This window comes from Amphiura filiformis, chromosome 12 (genome assembly GCF_039555335.1).
Source record: "Amphiura filiformis chromosome 12, Afil_fr2py, whole genome shotgun sequence".
Taxonomy (NCBI): domain Eukaryota; kingdom Metazoa; phylum Echinodermata; class Ophiuroidea; order Amphilepidida; family Amphiuridae; genus Amphiura; species Amphiura filiformis.
In genome coordinates, this window is record NC_092639.1 from 25,228,484 (window position 1) to 25,252,515 (window position 24,032).

The window sequence follows — 24,032 nt, forward strand, 5'->3', positions numbered from 1 at the left end:
GAATCACTCTCTACATTTTAATCAAATCACTCGCTAGGTCTGATAGATCATTCATACTAATATGAAACAATTACACACTGTTCACACCCTCTCTTTCGTATCTAAGGATTAAGGCTTACTTATTACAAGAGATCGAATACATATTGAAGTGCTGAATGTAAATTGATATTGGATTCAATTTTGGGCGATTCGCAGCGAGCAATATTTCATGTCTTTGGCGAGTAGACAATCGCTCGCTAGAAATTGATTTTGGGTGAGCGGTGGCGAGCGAGAGCGATCGCTCGCCTCAAACAGCAAGGCCTGTATAATACGGGCATTGAATATTGAATATGATTTAAAATATTATTAGAGGCCCGTCACCAATTTCAACTGTTTAGTTAAATTGCTACAGCAGTGGATTTTAGAAGCACACATGTGTATCAGTGGTTCAAACCACAGCAGCAGATAGGTGTATCCCATCATGCTCTGCAGTACCACAGTAGAACTGCACTTGCCATAGAAAGTGTACACAAAATCCCTCACTTCAACTTTCAATTACTCGCTTATATCAGGGGAGTTAAGACTTTTGTTTGAAAAATATGATCTCCAAAGTATTGTGAAACTATCCATAGCTCTCAATATCTAAGCGGCTCTTACTTATGTTTTGCATGTATTTGCTATGGAGCAAGCAGATGCATGATGGGATACTCCCTTCAGCTGCTGTGGGTTCAAACATTTAGAACTGTATGCTCTTCAGGGTGGTACATCAACAAGCTATAATGTGCCATGTTTTTTTCAATTCATACCAAAAATGAATTTTTTTCCAGCCCAAGCATTTTATTGGGAGTACTACAGTATGAAAAAAAAAGAGCTTTCTTTGGATGCAAAAATTTTCATTTCAAAGTGATGGGTCGCTAAATATTACAAAATCAGCCTCTGACTCAAAATATACATCTACTCTAATCAATGTAATCATCTTGCTCAATCAGGTCACATTCAACCAAAACAAAATCTATCTCTGATTATATCATAGCGGTCTATCCTCACTTTGCACCACTGAGGTCCAGGGTTCGATTTAACTGGTGTCGTGGAGCAAAATGCTCCCCATTTTGGACAACCTGCTACACAAATTTCAGCTTGTATAGCAAATTTTTACAATGTAAACATATGCTAATATTATAAGAAAATCGCCTAAATAAGGTTTTCGCTAAAAATTGCTAGAGCAAATTTTTCAAAGTAAATCAAACCCTGCTGAGGTCCCGGGTCAAGCTCTGGCCATTCCCAAACAACTTTATGTACATTTGGTGTTCAGTCCATATCCGCTCTCGTACATTGTATAGTGTATACTAGCTAGGTTTTCTATGGGTTTTCCAAATGGGCTTTCTTCCCCGACAAATGGGAAATGGTCTGAGTAACTAGGGGTGTGATTTTCAGGTAATTTTGTGCCCGGTACCGGCGCATTTTTCGGCGGGTAACCGGCACCAAATTGCAAAAAAAATAAAAAAATTAAGAAAGTTTTTTTTCGGTTTTGTAGTGTTTCTGGACCTAGACCTAAATGCTAGGATCATGGTTGACCTAAAAAAAAAATTGAATTTTGCACATTGTTTTGTAATTTTAATATGAAAATTGATACATAGTTTTTTTTAAATTTGGTACCGGGCAGGGAATTTCCTGCCGGGTAATAGGATTATCGGCGGGACTCAATTCCCGGGACTCACTCACACCCCGGGCTCACACCATGAGTAACCATGCACAAATAAATCCAAGCACCTAACCCAACAATAAAACATGTAGCTCAACAGTGGCTCGTACTGGGGGACATAAATAACATTATGTCCTGAGTAACAATAATGTTCCTCTCTTCTTACATGTAGGTCAATTCCTGTGCTGAATACTTATGTGTAAAATATGAGGATTTACAATGTGCGACTTATGCATCCAAAACGGGTGCTCCAGGCAGCGTTGTGGAGGGAATTTATAGTACCGTATGTAGTATGTACTACAATATGCTATGCACAAGCAAAATTTTAAGCAAAAAGTCAGAATTATGCCTGGTAGAAGTCGTAACATCTTCCATACAGGAAGAACACATCGTTGTTGGGCAGGAAATATCTCCTATTGTTCTTATGGTCCTTTTTTTAATTTAAGATATTAAAACAAAACTGCCCAGAGATTTCATGGGAAGTTTTGCTTTAAACATGTTCAGGGGCCAATGAAACACATACAAGGTTTTTCTGCACAACGACGACATACTTGGAGGAAAAAGGACATGAATGGAACAGTAACCATGTTTACTTCCAGCACCAGAAGGAAACGGATAGAGGCCACAGTAGTATGAGGCAAAAAGCCACATGTATGATGTAGCCTGGAATATTCTAAAAAACTTAAAACTTCAGATATACAGAAGGGTAGAATGTTATCACAGTGAATGTTAACATTACAAGTTGAAGTTATATTCTCACAAGTAAGTAAAATGGGCCAAAACTGCAATGGGCAATGATATTGAATGAAGAAAGAAAAAAATCATGCAATAGCACTAAAAAACTAGAGTGGTTACTGTACTATAGCTGAACCATGGGGCTGAACCATGGGGCTTCGGCAGTATATTGTCCAAAAATCAACATTTTTGGAACATTTAACACAATCACACAAAAGTCTGAACCTTACATACATGTATAGCCAGCGTTCGATTTACCTTGTGTAGCAGAGCAAATGCTCCCCATTTTGGACAAGCTGCTACACAAATATCACCTTGTAATTTGTATAGCAATATTTTACAATGTAAACATGCTAATAAGCCTAATATCATAAGAACATCGGCTAGAAAATTTTCAAAGTAAACCAAACCTTGCATAGTAGCCCTTGTCATCAACATCCCTTTCTGTAGAACTTTCTGCACCATATCCATATTGGGTTTTGCTGTGATTTTATGTTCTGACAGGGGACTGGAGGGTGCCACTTAGCCAAAGTTGGGGGATTCCCCCTCCCCTGCCCCCTGGGTGCTGCCACTACATATCCAATTATCTATCCCACCAACCTCACAAATGCCATCATACTCACCCTCTTTGAAATAAATCTATGTTATGGAATTTCTCTAGCTCAACAGAGAACTCAAATGTGGCTTGGATATCTGCTGAAGCCATAACTCGATTAAGTCTAGCAGGTTAGTCCGCCTTTTAGTAACTAGTGCTAAGTGTTGATGAGATGCACCTGAAAATACAAATGAAAGAAGGAAAGTAAGCAAAAAAATAATACCCATAGATCTGTTTTGAAATTTCACACCATACCACTCTGTATTCAACAAAATTGTAACTCAATGCTAACAAAGATGAATAGAAAGAAAGTACATCAGACAAACCGTATTCCCTTGACCGGGGAGGCTATTTTGCTAAATTGTCGGTCTAATATGGGTCGGGAGTAGGCATGGCATTTTCGGGTAATTTTGTACCTGGGTACCGCTGCAATTTTCGAGCGGGTAACCGGTACTGAAATTGCAAAAAAAAAAAAAAAAAAATTGTTTTTGAATGCATTTTGAAATCATTAATAGACTATGACATGAATACAAATTATCAATTTTCATATTAAAAATAACAAAATATCTTGAATTTTTTTTTTTTTTTAGGTCAACCATGAATGATCCTAGCATTTAGGTCTAGGTCCAGGGACACTATAAAACCGAAAAAAAAAACCTTTTTTTTTTTTAATTTCGGTACCCGGGAGGGTATTTCCTACCGGTAATGTAATCTCGGCGGTACCCGTTTACCCGACCGAAAATGCCAGCCTTAGTCGGGAGTCAGGTAAAGGGTTTGGTTGGGTTATACATTTGTTTGTAGACCCTGCAGTTCTGTCCAAATCCAGAATAAACATCTCAGTAACACATTTCTTTGCTTGCATCTATAGAGCCAGTTCCTTAATTCAAAATATGCCCAGGTAAAAAAACACTCTGCTTTATTACATCAATGGGATGAGGTGAAAGATAAAATGTAAATATTGGCAAGGTTATTTGCTGCGACAATGAACAGAGATAGAGATTCTATAAATAGCGGAATACATTAGCTGAAGTGTGTGATTTGCCACGGCTTGTGTGTATTTTAACTCAAATGTAATTCAGGATTTAGATTTCTGTTTCAAGCATACTTGAATTTTAATGGACACTACATTTATGTACATTACAGAAATATCCATCAATTACAATTCACTTGCATCCTTCTTAGTGCACTATAAGAGTTGTTTTACGTAATTGATTGATGAATGATTGATTGATTGATTGATTACTGATTGATTGATTGATTGATTTCAGTAATTGATTGCCCACATATCAAAAATCTATTTCAGTATACCAAATACGCAATTGTGTTAGTTGCGGCACAGAGTGTAATTTTGGGCTGTAAATCCATTTTTTTTTTACATTTGGGAAACAATTGCTAATATGTTTTTTTTCCTAATCATTTAGTTAAGTTCTAGCTGGCAAAAAGTCAAATTTTAATATTTGGTCAATTTTTGGAAATAAGAGCCAAAAACATGTTTTTTAGGGCATTTTTCGTATGCTGTGTGAATCAAGGAGAGATTTGTACGAAGACTAATTTCAATTTATGCATTCTAATTTTTGGAAATTATATTTTCTCATATTTTTCATAACCACTTGAACATAAAATATTAAAATTATAAGCTAACCCTTAGCCTATACTCAAGATTTTAAATGCTTGGACTTGTCCCAAGTCTTTGTATTTTGTAACTACAATATTATTGTAGCTTCTACTTCTATAAAAAGAAAATGTAAAATTTCATATTTTGGGCCAATTTTCCTTCAAATTGCAAAAATATTAAAATTTGACTTTTATTGCCTGTTAGAACTAACAAAAGGATTAAAATTTATCTATAATGTTTCATTTGGCAAAACGAGATAATATTTTTTAATTCCAAACAATTAGTGCTGTATTTTTCTGGAATCAGGAGTACATGCACATACAGTCAGTCTACTCTGAAGTACAAAGTACCGACGCGGACGCACAATGTCGCACATATTGTGCCGACTTTGAAGGCACGCATCTGCAGCAGAGACGCAGCATTACGCACTGTTAACGCGCTGTATACGCGCGCGTTGTCACTTTGTACTTCAGAGTGGACAAACTGTACTAGTAAGTAGTATAGAGCGACAAATGCTGGATTCATTAATTTGCTGTTGATTTTATAATTTTGTATCATGAAAGGGCAGTGCTAATTTGTGGTCATCACTTCATCTATTTTAAGTCTTGCTTCTGTATGCATTTTTATAATACCATAAGTGAACAAAATGACCACTTTGCACTAAATTCTTATAGGCTAAAAACTAAGGCAGTGAGTGACTCAAGCCTGGATATTCGGGTACACGTCCATTCTTCCCCCACCTTGATATGAATTCCATTCATTGATTACACAAATGTTATTTTCAAGATTTAAACAATCTGAAGTATTACTTCCGAGTATATGACATCCTGTTATTCCTATAGAATTAAATTGATGCAAACATGGTAAATTTGATGCTAACGTTATCTAAACTAGTTGCATAATTCATTCAATTTCAAACGTAATAATTACATGCGTAAATCAAGCGTAAAGTATTTGTTAACATTAATTTCCCACTAACACGAAGCCCGGTCATGAAGTCATCCGTCTTGATATCTATAGCGACCCAGCGATGAATTCCCCTACTTGTCAATCGCGCAGCTTCATGGTCCATAAAATAAACATTGCTAGCTGATGAACCCTAGCCACATGCTTGCTAAAGTACATTTACGTCATTTAGCAATGCTTATACCCCTCAACGGACAATAACAAAACCATGTCACTTGCAATTTTGGATGGTAGCTATGCACATATGTGATGCGATCAAGCAAAATCAGTCAGAACTCGAAAATATTGATTTGAGCTGAGACTATTCAGGTATAATAGTCTCAGATTTGAGGCATACAAAGGAAATATTTCCTTTTGTTTCCTGTTGTTTTGGAAACTATTTAGGCGATTAGGCGATACATAGACGAGAAAACTGGTAACCAGCGGCACTGTGCAGTACTGGTCTGCTATACAGATTCAACTTTATTTAACCACAGAGGGCCCAAATCAACCAAAGGTTGTTTTACCTTGGGGCCGTGGACATATATTTTACCAGACGATGGTGGCCGACATCATTTTAATACGGCAACAGCCAATATCGTAAGCAAAACAAACAATATGACGGCAACACTGCCTGGACGTTGGATGCAATTATTTTTCGCCAAGCCGATGTGTGTTTTAGCTCTATTGGCCCGTTAAAGAAAAAAAGTGCACAAAATATATTTCCTAGTGCATTATATATATTTTTCACATGAAAATAAATGATTTTGGATTCAAAATACCGTAAATGTGCAGAAAAAATTACCCGTGCTGGGGATGGGGATTGAACTCGGACCGCGTGTGTGGCAGGAAAGCATGGGCACCACGTAACTATTTTAAGTATTGTATAACATAGTGTGTTATTCATACAAAAAATTAAAAAACATACTTACAATGAGGTTCACTGACGAACCTCAATGGATTTAGACTGATAAAATATTGCTTGATAACATACACTTTTGGAATTATTTGAGACATTTTCGTGTTTACGTGTAAAACCAATGACGACGTCAAAATTCAGTCAATCTTGGCCCCCCCTGTATTTTACAATACATGCAAAAAAATATACCGGGGTACACATTTTTACAGAAACTTACTTATAAATACAGAAATACAAATGTGAGGACTTAAGGGGGTTCGAAACGATGTTTCTGGAAAACAGAAACTGAATTTAGAACCATTTGAATAGATTGAATAAGTTAAGCTAAATACACTGAGCAAAATCGGACATACGGTTGTCAAGATATACATGTTTTTAGTTTCTTTGTATTCTATTGTTTTTGCCAATATATTGATGAAGTTAATGAGGAAAATTGGCATAATGTGCTCATGAATATTCATGTTTGCCAATATTATACCAATATCTTATGAATAAACCTTCATACTACTTTTATTTTATATGATTTTGACATGAAACTTTGCCAATGTGTTTCTATGGCCTAAAACATTAACATGTGATTTTCCCGCCCATCTAATTTGCATATTTGCATAATTAATTAGCATTATACTTAAAGCTAATTAATTATGCAAATATGCAAATTAGATGGGCGGGAAAATCACATGTTAAAGGTTTAGGTCACAGAGACACATTGGCAAAGTTTCAGGTCAAAATTTTAAAGGTAAAAGTAGTATGAAGGTTTATTCATAAAATATTGGGAAAATATTGGCAAAATTAATATTATGAGCACATTTTGCCAATTTTCCTCATTAACTTCATCAATATATTGGCAAAAACAATAGAATACAAAGAATCTTTCAACAACAATATCTCAAAAACCGTTTGTCCGATTTGGCTCAAATTTTGGAATTAAGATTATTTTGCATATCTCTCTGCAACAAGTCTATTTTAATCTCAATCAGAGCAACTTGATTTTGCCTTTCGTACCACCTTAATTATTTATATTACATAACAATATAAGTACATATAACATAAACAAACATATTGAGAAAAATTTAATTTAAAATTTAAACTAAAATAAATAATAAAATAGAACAAAACAAGCATGGGGTTTAAACTTTTTTGGGTAAAAAGCGTGGAATGATATAAAGCGTGGGATTAAAATAAAAAGCGTGGGGCTTCTTCCAACTTACAGAAGTTACAGTATATTTTTATTGAATGATAAAATAATCATAGTTCCAAGAAAAATCGCCAAAACCTGCACACCATGTCGCAAGATAAAATTCCATTTGATGCAGGCTAGCGCTTGTTTACGAGTGTCCAGCGCAATGTACACAATATCCTCCCGGAAGCCCTGCCAAAAGTCACACACGTGATATGCAAATGTCCAATTTTCCATGACGTGTTACGATGAGTGGTAGTTTTTCTTTACATTGATCGTATATAATGAGTGACGTCATTAATCATGCATAATTGATTGAGCGAAGTAGGATATAGTCGGTGAACACAGCGCACATCAAGATGTGAATTAGTTTCATGACAAGTACATGTAGAACAACATTTGAACGCCATAAAAGTACAGTTATTCATTAAAATGTTTATTATAGTTAATACAGTACAGTAGTAGTTTTTCACATATAATTTGCATTGTTCACGTAACGTATCAACTTAATGAAGAGAAAAACATCGGACTCGCACATGTGAAATAGCAAACATGCCAACTTTGAAATCCAGATTTCCGTACTCAGAAGAACAAAAATCCGTATTTTGCACCCTTAAGGGATCTAAAATGAACGTTTATTGCGTTTCGACAGTATTTTTTGTAGGACATGAGAGCACCTCAGACCTATCGAATTGCATTCTGAATACTGAAGCATGTCTTTCTGATATCAAATAATTTTCATTTTTTGAAAATCACAATATAATACAAATTTCTCGAAGTCCTCGAAGTAAATTATATAAGGGTCATTATTGTATTCTGGGGTCCAATAGTGTTGACATACAGTCAAAATTTCAAAATTGAATATTAATGTCAAAAGTTAGCTTAAATTGAGTGGAATTATATACTCTTTCAAAATCTGCAAAATATTTTCAGCGATGATTGCCCAGAAATCTGTCTGAAGCACATAACTGTGGAGAAATCACTCTAAAATGTCGCGCATAACCGGACACCAAACATGTTTTAACTTGACCTGCTAAACAAAAAATATAAATGCCAAAATGGCTAAAAAGTTGCAAGTTAAATGTGGTTTAGGACCTTTTATAATGTAAAAATAAAATAACATTATAAGAAGTTGCTGTAACCTTCAAAACAGCATATTTGCATTTTGGTCAAAATACATGGTCAAAAATTGACCCAAAAGTTAATTATTGGGCCTGTTTTGTACAATTTCTGTCAGTTTAGATTAAAAGTTGCCATTTTTATGTGGGGCCAGCACAAGTGTGGCATAATAGATAAGTGGATGACTTTCTATAACATCAATTTTGTGCACATGAGAGAATTTAAGGTGCCCAGTGGTGTCAGCAGCATAACTGGACACCAAATCATTTAGTGTCCAGTTATGACTGACAATAACAAGCTATCTGTAATTATGTCATACTTTGAAAAGTGTATTTGACCTGCAAATTTATCTAAACATATCACACTGTTGTTTTAAGTATTCATTGTTTATCAGATACCCAATTTTTAAAAATTATGACATATTATTCATTTTCATGTGTCGGTCATAACTCGGTGTCCAGTTTGTCGTACAATATCCAGCTTTAACTTTAATTCAACTTATTTTGCAATTTCCATTTGTCAGTCATATATGGTCGCGCGTTTTAAGGTCGCCTCCTTTCGCGTTACATGGTGATTTTTGCATTCGCGACATGATTTTACCTTTACAAATTCATATTTGCAGAAGTATACCCCTATGGTAGTAAAAGTATACATTTTCTGAAAGGAAATTGCCCAAGGAATCCAAATATGCGCTCAGAATTGACACTAGGTGTAAGATAAAAAGGTAACATTGACTGAAATGTGAATTTTTATATATTTTTAGTCATTCAATGTTTTTTACAATAACATTTTCTGTGGTAACCCTATAGCAAAAATAATGCTATTTTCTTGCAGAGCACACTAAGGCCCTTACAACAATATCAAATTGCATGGGGTTCATGATTCACCCAAAATAAATATTTCCATCCCAATTTGGTGCAAATTTATAATCGGAAATTTAATCTTCTCACAGATTCCATGTATGTAAGTGTCTTTAGTTGCCCATTATCACCCCAAAAACCTATCTATTTATATCAGACTAACTAAACACATTCCAACATGCTTTTGTGACAGGAAGAATCACTGAAACAAGTCATCATAATTTACTTAAAAAACATTAACATACCTGATAAACAACTTGCGTTTACCGAGTAATTAAATATGTCGATGGGAATGCATAGACTTAAAGATAGTACATGAAATTTATCTATGTCCCATGAAAACAGGCTGATTCTTTCAAACATACATACACAAATATTCGGATTTTAACTTCCTAGACTGTAAAAAGTATCTAAAGAGTGCAATTGCACACATTACATCCACATAGTCCATGCAGGTTGTGTCCGATGGTATGTTTTGACGCCAAAATCTGATACACAGTCTTTAGGTATGATAGCATCAATTGGCTTTAGGATTGGCTTTGTAGTGATCTGGATTACCTGAATGTTGTGCAGATTGTACATTTTAGTAGTATCCATTGATGACCTTAGTTCCTGGAGGATACTGATCTTGATGTCCAAATTCATCTTCATTTTCATGGATTTTCCGATTTATTGGATGCAAAAAGGTCTTTAGCATCATGCTGACATTAATTGACTTAAAATAAACAAAAAGGTGCACTCTTAATTACTGGAAAGTATATAGGCCCAACAGTTAACATTATTTGGCTTTTTAAAATAAAATAAATCAATGGACATGAAATATTATTTTAAAAATAATTATTTTCCTACCGATTTGCAAGTTTATAATTGTCACAAAATCACTATGTTATTATTATTTTCTTTATTATCACCTGGTTTGTCCATACTATACATTCATTTACCTACTTGTCAATCATAAAACAATAAAGTAGAATATGTTAGCTTTCTTTTGGTACTAAATTTATAGCCATACACAAAGATTTGACAAAAATATCATCGTTTCTGCAAAAATTGTACTAAAAATGTCAATTTCCCATATAGTTTGTACAGGCGGCGCCCGCCTCCGCCGGCGCCTCGCCTCCGCCTCCACCCTGTACTTCAAGCTACAAAAGGTATATCTTCACTTCTGGATGGACTATGGCAATGCCACTTTGCAGGAATATGACATAATAATACAGCTTTCAAATGAGACCACATGCATTGATCTAGCTTTTGTAATTATGAAAATATATGAGATTAACTGCAGCTTGATACCAAAAAGCGTAACATCTCCACCCTTTTTGGGTGGCGAGTTTAAAACGCGTGACCATATTTAAACATGTCATAATATATCATTTGAAGTATTTGTTGTTTACAAATTACCCCATTTTCAAAAAATACAGCACATTTTGCATTTTTACATGTCGGTCATAACGTCGCGCATAACGCGGACACCAAAATATGTACTTTATGTAAGCGCTGTCTTTGTTAACAGATGTTTTGTCTCTAACATTTCTTTCATAATACAGTTTTAGTATACATCCTATTCACTCAATAAGACCAAAAAAAATAAGCAATGGTCACATATATAAATGAAACTAACAGGCAACCAGATGTAGATGATCTTTTTTTGTCACAAGTGGTGTCCATGATTTTCGAGACCTTACATGTAATAAAAATTAAAAATAGCTGTTAACAATTTCTTTTTTGAAAGTTTTAGTAATAACCCACTTGTTTTGTATAAAAAATTACAAATAGGCCAAATACCTGTTACAGTTTTCAAAATTCAGGGCAAATTATGTGTCGGTCATAACCGGACACCATTGGACCCCAGAATACAATAATGACCCATAAATCTAATGATATATTCTTAAAGTGTATGTAACAGGGAGGAAAAGCTGATGGTCAATTGAAAAGTTTGACCTTTCATATTGAAGATATGGATTTTTCCCCAAAAGACCTATTTTTTTTTTTTGGTGTTTTGAGGAAAAAATCCATATCTTCAATATGAAAGGTCAATATTTTCAATTGATCGTCGGCTTTCATCCCACCTACATACACTTTAAGTATAAATCATCAGATTTATAAAGTTTACTTCAAGTACTGTTAAATATCAAAAATATCAATTTTTAATGATTTGCCATAAAATGTGTATCAAATTGCGAATTTCAAAAATTAGTTGATATCAGAATGACATTCTTCGTATTCAGAATGCAATTCGATATGTCTGATGTGCTCTGATGTCCCAAAATAAATACTGTCCAAACGTTCATACCCCAGCCCTTAATCTGTATTTTTAAATATATGTACCTGCCAACCCCAGAAACCCCAAAAGTGGAACACATAATTGCGAGAAAGCACTTGTGCGACCGAGCACGTAACGGCCTATTATAAGGCCTATTTTATTTCTTTAATGTGCATGCAATGCATGGTGCGAATGAATTAAGTACATACATATGTAAAAGGAGGTCGAAAACCTTCTTGTATGTTTATTCTTTTGCACCAATAGAGCTACATGTATGTAAATAGTTAAGGCAGCTGTTTACTCTAAGACATGCATGTAGTAAAAGTGCCATAACTTTGTACATGTAATTATTCACGCAAGATATATAAAAGTATACATTTTTATAAAGGCAATACATCAATCAATCATACAGATTTGGTGCAAAAACAACAATTTTGAAGAAAATCACAAAAAAGTGAGTTTTTGACAATTTTTGTTCGGTACAAAATAACAAAAAACAATCTTTCCAAAAATTTTCGTTTTGGTTTTTTCTTAATCTTAAGACACCATTCCAAAAACTTTTTTTTTAGTTTTTTGATATTGGCCTTATTTTTTGAGATATTGACCATATAAGGCATCAAAATGAACTTTTTAAAATTCACAAACGCCTATTTGCACAAAATGATGCCTAAAATCGGAAATAGACCAAAATATAAAAATGAGAAAACCGTTTCTTAAGTCGATCATGCTTTTTATGATGAGCATAATTGCTTACCTATAGATGCTGTACTTATTGAGTTATCGTGTACCTAAATCGTCATTTTAACGAGAAAATGAACATTGAAATAAAGGCCGTTGAAGTTTACATTTTGCACTTTGATCAATGCTCACAGGAGAATGCGGCAGTTCTCGTTTTTCTACCTTACATTACGTGAACATCGGGTAAATCCACAGCCCCTTGAGAAGTTTGGGCGAACTTTATTCATATCTTGATGTTTAAATCGGGGATAGAACTTGAAAAATTCACATTTTATCAGCTAAAACGGAGCCATTTGACCGCTAGGTTTTTATGAAATCAGTGCTTCCGTGGTGCTTCCATAAGATGCGCCCGCGCATGCAGATAAGCGTTAGCGTGTGCGTGGCGTGTCTGTGCTTTAACAAATTGCGGCGTCTACAAAACGCGATGCATTGTTCTGCCAGCGTATACCCGATGGTACAACAAAGATTTTCTTTCCTTTTAAATTGTGGAAACAGTGAAATAGTGAAATAAAATCCATAAAATAGAGCAGTTAGGGTTAACAAATCTAGATTTTCTTTCCTTGTATTTATAAAAACATAACAAAGTAAATACATTTCAAAATAGCTCAATTTCGCGAAAAGAAACAATGTCTAGAGTACACAGCAGCGTTAAAGGAAGTGTCCGGTAATCACAACATTAAGCCTTAAATATGTTAGAAAAATAATTATCAAGCACTAATCACATGGTTTTATTTCAAACAAACTCATATTAACCATAAAAACGAATAAAAACAGCCATCTCTCAACACGCGATATTCAAAATTCCCGCGCCCGAAATTGTCTAGAGCAGTGACGTCCCAATAGTTCAATGAAGCCTGTCGACAAATGAGCAAAAATAACCATGACGTCACTGCTCTAGAACATTTCGGCGCGGGAATTTTGAATATCGCGTGTTGAGAGATGGCTGTTTTTATTCGTTTTTATAATTAATATGAGTTTGATTGAAATAAAACCATGTGATTTGTGCTTGATAATTATTTTTCTAACATATAAGACCTAATGTTGTGATTGCCGGACACTTCCTTTAACTAAATACCTTCAGAAGACATAGCATTAGGTGGTTAATAACAAATATTAATGTGCATGAAAAATCTGCAAGTCAGAAGATTGAGAAGAAAATTATTTCAGAAACCATCTTGTAGGCCTATTAAATATTTCTTTAATGTGCATGCATGGTGCGAAAGTCGGAAGTAAAAGGAGGTCGAAAACCTTCTTGTATGTTTATTCTTTTGCACCAATTAGAGCTAAATAGTTAACTAAATACCTTCAGAAGACATAGCATTAGGTGGTTAATAAAAATATTAATGCGCATGAAAAATCTGCAAGTCAGAAGAAAATTATTTTGGAAAGCATCTTGCAGGCCTGTTAAATAATATTTTTTTAATGTGCATGCGTCATCGAAAAGTCGAGAGAAAAAAGCGATGTAGGCAACCACACCAAGAAAGTGGTCAAATCTTTTTAAGGGGGTACTACACCCCTGGCCAATTTTGTGCCTATTTTTGCATTTTTCTCAAAAATTATAGCGCATTGGTTACAAGTAAGATATGTATATTATAGGGGCAAGGACTACAACTACTGCACTGAAAATTTTATTTCAGCACAGACAATAGTTGTGGAGTTACAGTCAAAAATGAGGGAAAACCAATATTTGATCAATAAATCAATAACTACTTGTCTTGAGTCACTGAAATTCCAGTGTAGTAACTGGATTCCTTGCCCTATAATATTCATAATTTTTGTTACCAGTGTTTTAATTAGTTTTTGAGAAAAATCCAAAAATAGCCACAAATTTATCAAGGGGTGTAGTACCACCTTAAGACAATAACATTTTATTATTTTGGTCAAAATTCTGGAATTCCGTATTTTTTGGGGGGGTGACCGTACTACCGTCACGTTTTTCCGTACTAAATACGTACAGTGAAACCGTACTAGTTGGCATGTCTGAAATAGGTGCAGAATTTGGCGTACTTGATTTACTTCGAACCAAATTGCGTGTGACTTCGTCAATGTATACAAATAGCGGAAAAAGCAAAAAGTGGTGGGGTCAAGAATTTTCAGTATAAAGGGTGCAGCCCTCAGCAGTTCCAATAATTGAAACTCCCGGCTCCGACCAGGAGTTCCAACAGGTACTGTGTATGTGTTTGTATGTGTTTAATGTGCATTCACATGTAACACACTTTGCCGTCTGTACGAAGAATTGTTGCTCCAAAAATGACTGCAAATTACACATTTGTATTCATTTCAACACCAAAAAAAATATGATATGAAATTGAAAACACAGGTGAGCAATGTATGAATATATATATGGAGAGGTCAAACAGGCTCTCGCTCGCCACCGCTCGCCTAAACTCAATTTGTAGCGAGCGATTTTAAACTCCCCAAAGACACTAAATATCGCTCGCTGCGAATCGCCCAAAATTGAATCCAATATCAATATCAATTTGTAACATGCAAGTTTCACCACTTCAGTGTATCCTGTATCCGATCTACCGTAATAAGTTAGCCTTAAACCCTGGATACGAAAGAAAGGTCGTGAAGCTTTGTGCATGTGTGAACAGTGTGTTATATTTTTTCATATTAGTTATGAATAATTTTTCAGACCTAGTGAGTGATTTGATTAAAATGTTGAGAGTGATTCGACCACTCACCTGGCATCATGCCTTCAAAATCTAGATGGCAAAACCTGCACTATGGCACCTGCTACAACTTGAGAACAAGTCCTCAAACGTTCGAAATTTGTAGTTACTACAACTGGTGCCTCAGTTAGGTACGTATGTCCACATTGCTTATTATAGAGGGCGACGTTCAACTCAAAAAGCTCAAAAAGTTGCGACCACAGTAAATGGCTTAATTTTGTAATCCCCATAGCATAGGAAAATACAAAATTTTGAAATTTGGACACCAGAAACTTGGAGATGTAATCTAAAAAGTGCTGGTACTTTATCCTTGAATACAGAAGTCATCATGCAGTGATAGTTAGATTTCATAAAATAAAATCGCCTTTGTGTAAAACGGATCACCGTGGTGAAAAATTATGCATTACTCATTGTTACTTTTTTAATTTGTACAGTAACTTCATTGTAACTTAATGTAAGGCAAGTTGTTGATGGCCACAGAAAAATGCAGAATTTCAAAAACAGACATTTGCCCATAACTTTGCTGATTTGAGCTACAGACATGGGGTGGACTCCTCATTTTTTAAGTTAAATAATCATCTTTTTAAACAAAATAATTTCCATGTGAAAAAACCTACTTGAAAATGTTGTGATCATGCCTACCTGAGACTGCACTCGACTGAGTACCTCTGTCATGACAAAATGTCTGTAAAAAGTAGGTATCCCAGGCAAACCTTAGTTAACACATTTGCTAGTCAGCTAAATTCGCGAGACCGGGGCCCAAACACAACGCATATTTACATAGAAATTTGAATTTTTTTTTTTAGAGGATAGGTCGGTGAAGGAAACCTACATAAATATGTTTTCTATACTTCACTTGACCCAAATATATGATTTTTATGGTGATAATCAAGTCGCACATGGAATTTTAGAGGATTTTGATAGCAGTTCCATTTAAAAAGCTGCTATCGCCATGAGACTAAGATCTAGAAACACCCCTAAATGCCATTTTAGGGAATTTTGCTAGCAGAATCTTTTTGATGAAAGTCAATCTTTGACAAGATGTAACTTTGTTACGGAAAGTGCTATGACAAAATTGTTTTTAGTTTTGGCTTTCTTTACTCAAGGGCTTTAATTTGATATGTAAAATGATGCAGTTTGATGGCAAATTTGAATTCACCTATAATAATAATATACCTATTATAGGTATAATACAAAAAAAAAAAGAACTTTTTTGATTCTCATCAAAGTAATCTCATATTAAAGAGCTAAATGAAAGAAAACTGATGAGGCATAAATGAATTTTATGCGACATGTGGTTGCGGAGATATGCTAATTTGAATGTCTCAATTTTTCAGCCAATTTCCTGTACAAACTTTTTGTGCATGCACACATTAAAATGCTTATAGGCCTATACTGTGCATTGTGAGTACACAATTTTACGAAACAAGCACTTGCTATTTACCGGTACTGGTAAATGTAATCCTAGATTGATTGAATTTGAATTGATGTGAACATAAGGGCCTATCATTTTCTTTGGAAGGGGGGTCCCAAATATACAGGGGGGTCATAATTTTTTGGAAAGAAAAATAGGGGGGGGGTCATAAAATTTTTGATGACCAAAATGTAGGGAGTCGCAAGATGACCACAGATAGTGTGTTTATCTTATTCAAAAAGACTGAATACAATTTTAGCCTCTTCAGGGGGTACATGACTTGTAAGGTGTATCAGTGGGTGGTGGGGGAGGGGGTCATAAAAGTTTGTTGCCGAAATAGGGGGGTCGCAATTTTATTGATGCTGACTTTTTGGAAATTTGGGAGCCCCGCAGAAAATGATAGCCCCCTAATATACAAATGAACATGTATGAGTAACATTTTGTTTTATTTCTGTTTTCTGATGCAGATTCCAGCTTTGACAGAGGATGGTAACCAGGGACTGTCTTTTGGAATTTGCAGGAGAGCATTACATAGCTCTTCTAGAGCCTTCAAGAGCTGTTTAGAACATTTACAATGAAATGTAATGAGAGAATGGTCAACTAAGGAAAGCTAAAAATCACTCTCCGATTTAAGGAGAACAGAAGAGAGCGATTGCTCTCGCTCTCCTCAAAAGGCAGTCCCTGGGAAACCACAGTGAGGGCCAACAGCATGCAAAAATAAAGAAAAACTTATTCAAAAAAATGAAATTTGTGTTGAAGTGTTATTATTTTTTTGTCATTGAAAAACTCAGTTTTGATACTACCCACCCGAGTACACCTTTTCACTGATACAAGGGGGGGGGGGGGGTAATTTGTTTGAGGGGGCACCCTTTAAAATGTTTAATTATTATAAGCACTAGCTGATGCATTCACCCCCCCCCAGGAAAATGTTTTTGAGCAGGCACCCTTTGGAGCACTGGCTGGCGCATGCTCCCTATTCCAAAGATCATTGCGGAAACTCGAGGGCCAGTTCACTTGATCATCAGAATGGGGTCACTCCTGCTTTATATGAACCCCCCTGCCCCCATCCCCCAGCTTAAGTTTTGTCTTTGAGCAGGCACCCTTTGGAGCACTGGCTGGCGCATGCTCCCTATTCCAAAGATCATTGCGGAAACTCGAGGGCCAGTTCACTTGATCAACAGAATGGGGTCACTCCTGCTCAAGTATGAACCCCCACCCCACCCCTTGTGTTTGAGTAGGCACCCTTTGGAGCACTGGCTGGCGCATGCTCCCTATTCCGAAGATCATTGCGGAAACTCGAGGGCCAGTTCACTTGATCAACAGAATGGGGTCACTCCTGCTCAAGTATGAACCCCCCACCCCTTCCCCCAGCTTAAGTTTTGTGTTTGAGCAGGCACCCTTTGGAGCACTGGCTGGCGCATGCTCCCTATTCCGAAGATCATTGCGGAAACTCGAGGGCCAGTTCACTTGATCATCAGAATGGGGTCACTCCTGCTTTATATGAACCCCCCCCTGCCCCCATCCCCCAGCTTAAGTTTTGTCTTTGAGTAGGCACCCTTTGGAGCACTGGCTGGCGCATGCTCCCTATTCCAAAGATCATTGCGGAAACTCGAGGGCCAGTTCACTTTAGATCATTAGAATGGGGTCACTCCTGCTCAAGTTACCCCACCCCCCCCATGACGTAGCATCATAGCCGCGCAGTCCCCCCCATCAATTTGAACATTTAGAAAATCAAATAGGAAAATGGCCAAAAACGGCCTTTACCCCCGGCCATCATACCCGATGTGCCCACAGTCATTCATGCATCTATCATAGCAAAAATCTGATAGCGCTATGCATGATGGGATAGGAATAGAAAAGGTCCAAATTTGCTTCTTCCCCCGACTCATAGTCGGCACAGAATGAGAATCTATCCCAGCATCCACAGCATGAGCCCATTCAATTAGTATACGCAATTCGCAAACCATGGACATGTTCACTCACTGGCAAAAGTCGCCGAATTCGTACTACACAAAGTCCCCAGTTCACTCACTTTTTGCGCAAGGCATCCATCCAATCTCATCAAACCAAACATTTTATGTACCAAAAACTACCTTTTTTACCGCGTGCTCCATTTAACTTACCGCTCAACTCCGTTATTTAGATATTTGGAGAGTAATTTCCGAAAAAAAATAGATCGAAATCGTCACTTTCAAACCCACTAGAAAGTCGCCAAAATTTGCCGCGACCACGTGCGAATCATCTGACCTCTTCCGGGTTCTGATCAAGTTCAACCTTTTGACTTGACCTTGTAAGCTTTGGAACTGTTTTTATCTCGATCTAATTCCCCCCAAAATTGTTTTCAAAAACATCGCCGTAAAATTTACTACCGGTAATGAATTCCAAAATGGCGCCGGGTGCGCGATTTCCCTATGCTGAGAGAGGCTGAATATTGCGCATGCTCAGGTAAGGAATGCTCACATACCTACCTATTAAAAGCTTGGGGGTCAGGAAATTTTCAGTATTTATAATAAGGGTGCCTCATAAAGGGTGGTGGTAAAATAAAAAGGGGGAACTCCACTGCCGAGTATGTCATCGTATAGATCCATGTACTACTAGAGCTTTACATACAATGATATAATTATAGCTCTATATGGATGTTTCTCACTGTGCTGAATTATCATCATTCATGTAACAACTAACAAAATTAATTTAGTCCTCTTCAAGCTTCTGTTTTTTATACTTACAGTTTCTGCCGTTCAAAAATGTTTTATGAGAAAACTCCGAGTCATACAGGCATTTTATATGAATAGTAATAATATGGAACCTTCGCTGTCCGATTTGAATTCATGAAATTACAGCAATTTCTATGACACTATCCAGTGACGATAACGTATGTTTACAAGACGACTAGACGAGTCAATGCGAGTGAATGTCAAAATCTATTATCATTAAGGGACATATCCTGTTGGTCAGATTTTCTAAACTACACAATGCATCAGCTTAATTATCCTTTTCAGTAATTTTGCCCTGTAGCTAATCAAATTGTAAAGTTGGCAAATTGTGACCGCATGATGGGGCTAGACTACAAAAAGTAATGATGGTCCCTGAAAAAAACTGATTCGGAGTCAACGGTCCGACTTAGTGAGAAGCTCTTCAATGGACAGGGAGCACTAGTTGCCCCCCGAACTGATTCAATAAGTTTACGTACACTTTTAAGGAATCGGACTGTGGAACATAAAAACACTTCTGATATCAAATAATTTCATTTTTTTTCCTTTTTGGAACCGTGCGCGATATAGGCCTAAGCCTACAAATATTATGGCAAATATAGTTAGGCCTATCAAAGTGGTTTTATTTTTTATATTTTAAAAAGTCCTCGAAGTAAACTTTTTTTGATCAATCTACTATGTCCGGCCGGGGGCACTTCAATATGAAATGGATACCTCATAGGTGTAGGGCTGGCACTTTCACTACACCGTGAGTAAGGGGCATTCGGTGAAATGATATAGGCCTAGGCCTCATGATAAAAAAACTGGGTGAAGCATTTCATGATATTTGGTGACTGAGCAAAATGGGGTCATTGGGTGATAGACGGACCGTTTGGATCTAAATTAGGGGGACGTAGGGGCATTTGACTTAAAAATGAGGTCTCAGTGGGTGAGAGCCTCGAAAATTGAATTTCTAGTTCTATGGCTTCAAATGGCTTTCATTTCAAAAGAAGTGAGACTGCTCACGTTGTTGTTCAAATAGGTCTAGGGCCTATGGGTCTTTCACAGATCGAAAGGAAAAATAAGGGGTCTTTGGGTGACATAGGCCCTAGCACGTGTGATCGTATGAAATATGGGGTCTCTGGGTCATAACAAATGTCCTTTATATAGCCCGACATTTGAACGTATTCTGGCAACCTTTTTTTCCGAATAGCACATTGATGAACTACTATAGTAGAAAGCACATTATGAACTACTTGCTATCAGCAGTTAGATAGCACATTGATGAACTACTTGCTATCAGCAGTAGATATCACATTGATGAACTACTTGCTATCAGCAGTAGATATCACATTGATGAACTAGGGGCCTACTTGCTATCAGCAGTAGATAGCACATTGATGAACTACTTGCTATATGTAGTAGATAGCACATTGATGAACTACTTGCTCTCAGCAGTAGATACCACATTGATAGTAGATAAGGTATTGATGAGGGTTATATAAAGATCATGAAAACGTTTTTAAAACGTTATTGTAATCCATTTTGGACTTGTCCAAAGGTGAAAAAATCAGCACTGCAGGAAAATAGTTCAAGCTCGGAAATCCTCGATTTGAGAGCCGAATTTGTGCAAAATGAAAACCTAATTGAAGCCATTTGGTGGACCATTTTGGCACTAGTATTATTGAGTAAAATGTTAGATTGAAGTAAAATGTTAGATTGAAAAAGCCGAAAATGTGTGAAATGACGGCACACGAAGCCTTTCGTGGACAAATATTCCCTCTAGGCCTATTAAAGATAAAGTGCCGGGTGTCAAAAAAAAACCAGTCACTTGTTTATCCACTACGCAGTGGTGTCTGAGGGGATGTTCCCCCATGAAAAGAAACGTTTATTTAAAACGTTCTCGTTTTAATAACATTTCAATGTCAGATACATGTAACACATTGATGAACTTCTTGCTATCAGCAGTAGATATGGCATTGATGCACTGTTTGCTATTACTAACAGTAGATCTGGCACTGATTGATGAACTATACCCAGCAAACACAAAAATGTTTTTAAGACGTTTTAAATATGTTATATCTTGAGTTTTGGTTTAGATTAAAAACGTTTTAATAACATTAAATGTCGGGTTATACTTATATAAAGGTCATGGAAACGTTTTAAAATGTTTGATATAAAAACACATTGCAACAATATTTTTAAAATGTTTTCAAGATGTTATATTAAAATATTTGTTGCAAACATTTTTTGCCATACATTTTGTTAACACTTTTAGTATTTAAAAATAACATTATATACCCTTTTGTTTATTTATGTAAATAACGTTTTATACCCTTTTATGTCCTTTATATAGCCTGACATTTAAACGTTTTCTGGCAACCTTTCCTAACCTTTTGCGAATGATGTCGAAAACGTTTTGTGTTTGCTGGGTACTTGCACTAGTATAGATAGCACTTTGTTGAAAATACTTGCTATCAGCAGTAGATAGCACATTGATGAACTACTTGCTATCAGCAGTAGATAGCACATTGATGAACTACTTGCTATCAGCAGTAGATAGCACATTGATAAACTACTTGCTATCAGCAGTAGATAGCACATTGATGAACTACTTGCTATCAGCAGTAGATATTCATTCATTCATTCATTCATTCATTCATTCATATTTTATTTCCATAAAAATCAAAGACATTACAAAAAAAATATATATAAACACGGTACATATGGCGGAAAAGGCTGGAAGACCAAAAAGGTCTGAACGTTAGCCTTTCCCTGAAATCAAATGAAATTAACAAAATAAACTCAACATTACATAACATAACCAAAAGACAAGGGAAGGGGGGTGCTCACGGAAAAGAACTACTTGCTATCAGCAGTAGATAAAGAACTGCTTGCTATCAGCAGTAGATAGCAAATTGATGAACTACTTGCTATCAGCGGTAGATAGCACATTGATGAACTACTCGCTATATGTAGTAGAAAGCACATTTATGAACTATATACTTGCTATCACCAGTATATAGCACATGTATGAACTACTTGCTATCAGCAGTAAATATCACATTGATGAACTACTTGATATCAGCAGTAGATAGCACATTGATGAACTACTTTCCATCAGCAGTAGATACATATGGAAAGGTTTCTAATCAAAAACGATTCTCTTATAAACCATCATGCGCACAGTTTCCACCTCGATACACCTGAGCACACATTTTCGTCCCAAGAGCTTCCAAGCAGAGAACAACAAACAGTCTCCACCACAGTCTTTGATTACACTACACAGTTGAGTGCATAGCAATGTAGGAGCTGTGAAGCTTCTAGCTAAAAGATGGGCCTCTTTGATTGGTTTTTGTCAAAACCTCAAGTGTTTTATATCAAACGAAAGCTAACAGTTCCCCCTAAAAACACTTTTCGTCCCTAGGTCAACAGATAACACAATAAAGTTATAGCAAGGCGAATGTGGAAAATCTATTGAAAACTACCTAACCAAGCACATTTTTTGACCAAAATGTAGGTTTTAAAAGTCAAAACCTCAAGTGTTCCTTACAATATTTTTCAAATTTTATGTCATTAAATGAAAAAGCACACTTATATTGTCCATATACTTGAGTCGACTAGAATGAGCAATGGTCAATTCTCTTTAGATTGCAAATCTTGTGCAAAAAGTTACTATTTTCGCCTGTTTTGTCATAATGGTTGTAAATTCAATGAACTATGACTTTTAAAAAAGAGCGCTTACAAATTGATATGGCACATTGATGAACTACTTGCTATATGTAGTAGAAGCACATTTATGAACTACTTCCTATCAGCAGTAGATAGCACATTGATGAACCACTTGCTATCAGCAGTAGATAGCAAATGTATGAACTACTTGCTATCAGTAGTAGATAGCACATTGATGAACTGCTTGCTATTAGCAGTAGATAGCACATTGATGAACTGCTTGCTATTAGCAGTAGATAGCACATTGAGGGTGCATACCACTAAATCCGCCTGTGAAGCGGTTATCGGTAAAAGTTTATCACGACTATAGTCCCAACTTTACATAAAAATTTTGCAAAATCAGTACAATATTAACAATTTTAGTGTTGCAAATCGTGTTTTGCTAGAACTTGTGAATGTGATCTCTTCTAATTTGAACAGAAAACGCGAAAATTTGAGTGATGTTTACGATGATGAGCGCATGAACACACGAGGTCAAAACGCGGTTATAGCAGTCGGACGTAAACACGGGAAAATCGGGCCTTTTTATATAGCGCTATTTTTCTCAAAAAGTAGACCTAAAATATGGTGTCATTTTCAGATATGTTATGCAGAATTTTGTTCTGATTAAGATGATATCAAATATATATTTCAAAGTAAGACGTAACTCGACTTATAGCCTAAAACGTGACCCCTATTTTGCACGTAAAGTCTATGGAAAGCTATTTTGTGGCATGTACCCTTCATTTGATGAACTACTTGCTATCAGCAGTAGATAGCACATTTATGAACTGCTTGCTCTCAGCATGCAGCAGAGCAACATTTTAAAACTTATGTTTAAGCATTGCGCCATAACCCATGATAAATTTGAGACGTTTATATGAAAAAACAC

At 36.1% G+C, this 24,032-nt stretch overlaps 1 protein-coding gene across 1 annotated transcript in view; it reads right to left on the reverse strand.

The window, feature by feature from the left end:
* LOC140166725 (protein FAM135A-like) overlaps positions 1-19,622 on the reverse strand; it is a 60,614-nt gene extending 40,992 nt beyond the window's left edge. Inside the window, exons 1-2 of the mRNA XM_072190224.1 lie at positions 19,466-19,622; positions 3,040-3,189 (exon numbers count right to left, since the gene is read on the reverse strand). Of these exons, the coding sequence (XP_072046325.1) occupies positions 3,040-3,122 (83 nt within the window). The 5' untranslated portion in view covers positions 3,123-3,189; positions 19,466-19,622. The remainder of the gene's footprint in view (positions 1-3,039; positions 3,190-19,465) is intronic.
* Positions 19,623-24,032: the final 4,410 nt, after the last annotated feature.